This window comes from Furipterus horrens, unplaced genomic scaffold, assembly GCF_987537825.1.
Source record: "Furipterus horrens unplaced genomic scaffold, mFurHor1.1.pri manual_scaffold_3, whole genome shotgun sequence".
Taxonomy (NCBI): Eukaryota; Metazoa; Chordata; class Mammalia; order Chiroptera; family Furipteridae; genus Furipterus; species Furipterus horrens.
In genome coordinates, this window is record NW_028327173.1 from 143297667 (window position 1) to 143299766 (window position 2100).

At 36.3% G+C, this 2100-nt stretch overlaps 1 protein-coding gene across 1 annotated transcript; it reads left to right on the top strand.

Annotated features, from left to right (window-relative positions):
* Window positions 1-245: 245 nt before the first annotated feature.
* LOC150016240 (large ribosomal subunit protein uL22) lies at window positions 246-864 on the top strand. The gene has a single exon (XM_090271948.1). The coding sequence runs from the start codon at window positions 277-279 to the stop codon at window positions 829-831; it is 555 nt and encodes a 184-aa protein (XP_090128074.1). The 5' UTR covers window positions 246-276; the 3' UTR covers window positions 832-864.
* The last annotated feature ends 1236 nt before the right edge of the window (window positions 865-2100 follow it).

Sequence of the window (2100 nt, forward strand, 5' to 3'; positions counted from 1 at the left end):
GGACACAGTGACAGTATATCAGTATTATAAGAAATGTTAAAGTAAGTTCTGTAAGTAGAAAAGAAAAGGTCAAAAATATGAAGAAGAAAATAAAACAATTCTCATTGACAAAGGCAAATAGTAAAAACATGGATCAACCAACTACAAAGGTTAAAATGCAAAAGTAAAAAGATCATATGTAATTACAACAATAAATTAAGGTTACACACAAACACATACACAAAAGAAGTAAAAAATAGTCCTCTTCCAGAAAGTGACCAGAGGTGACCTCTGAAAATGGTTCGCTATTCGCTTGACCCAGAAAACCCCACGAAGTCATGCAAATCGAGAGGTTCGAATCTTCGTGTTCACTTTAAGAACACACGTGAAACTGCCCAAGCCATCAAGGGTATGCACATTCGGAAGGCCACCAAGTATCTGAAAGATGTCACTTTAAAGAAGCAGTGTGTCCCCTTCCGTCGATACAATGGGGGAGTTGGTCGGTGTGCCCAGGCCAAACAGTGGGGCTGGACACAGGGTCGATGGCCCAAAAAGAGTGCTGAGTTTTTGCTGCACATGCTGAAAAACGCAGAGAGTAATGCTGAACTTAAGGGTTTAGATGTGGATTCTCTGGTCATCGAGCACATCCAGGTGAACAAAGCTCCCAAGATGCGACGCAGAACTTACAGAGCTCACGGGCGGATTAATCCGTACATGAGCTCTCCCTGCCACATTGAGATGATCCTCACTGAAAAGGAGCAGATCGTTCCTAAACCCGAAGAGGAGGTGGCACAGAAGAAAAAGATATCCCAGAAGAAACTGAAGAAACAAAAGCTTATGGCCCGGGAGTAAATTCAGCATAAAATAAATACTAATAAAAGTAAAAAAAAAAAAAAAAAAAAAAAAAAAAAAAAAGAAGTAAAAAATAATTACAAAATTAACATGGTGGGGTAGAGCAAAAATTGTAGTGATTTTAGTATGCATTCAAATTTAAGTGAACATCAACTTAAAAAACATGTCTATAAACATAGCTTTGTATATATGAAGCACATAGTAACCACAAGCCCAAAATCTGAAAGACATATACAAGAAATAAAGAGAAAGGGACCCAACACAACTCTGTAGTCAGTCAGCAATCTACAAGAAGAGAGAGCAAGACAATAAGAGAGAAGGATTACAAAAACATCCAGAAAACATAAATGACAATAACTACATACCTATCAACAATTAATTTAAATATAAGTAGCTTAAATGCCACAATCAAAAGACAGAGTGGCTGAATGGATAGCAAACAAAGACCTATACGTACATATACTGCCTACAAGAAACCCACTTCAAATGGAAAACATACAGCAACAGAGAGTGTAAAGGGATAGAAAAAAATATTGTATGCAAATGGAAATTTTTGAAAAGGTGGGATAGCAATACTTTTATCACACAAAAAGGCTAAAACATGGGCTGTAACAAGAGATAAAAAGGGGCATTTCATAATTTTAACGGGGTCAACTCACCAAAAGCTATAAATCTTATAAACATTTGTGCATCCAAAGTGGTTGCATCTAAATATATAAAGCAAATACTTTTTATTGATTTTTATTGGTGTGGCATTGGTTAATAAAAGTATATAAGTTTCAGGAGTACAATTCTATAATATCATCAACCCTCAGTTCTCGAATGTCTCCCATCTTGGACAATTCGGTTCTTGACCAAGTTGTTCATAGAAAAAATATATTGGTTGATGACTAAAACTTTTGTTCTTGACCTGACAACCTTTTCATGATGGTATTGTATTTCTAATGGGGAAAAATGATTTTGTTTTCAAACAAATCACTTCTCGAAAACCATCCAGAACAAATTAAGTTCAAGAGCCAAGTTTCTACTTACATTACCTATATATTGTAGTGTGTGTTCACCACTCCAAGTCAAGTCTCCTTCCACCACCACTTATTCCCCCCTTTTCCCTCCTTTACCACCCCTCACCCCTTCCACTTTGGTAATTACCATACTGTTTTCTGTGTCTTTGAGTTTTTCTTTGTTTGTTTTTTGCTTAATCCCTTTATTTTTTTCACCTAGCCCCACAACCACACTTAATAAAACAAAGGGAGAGATTGACAGTAATAT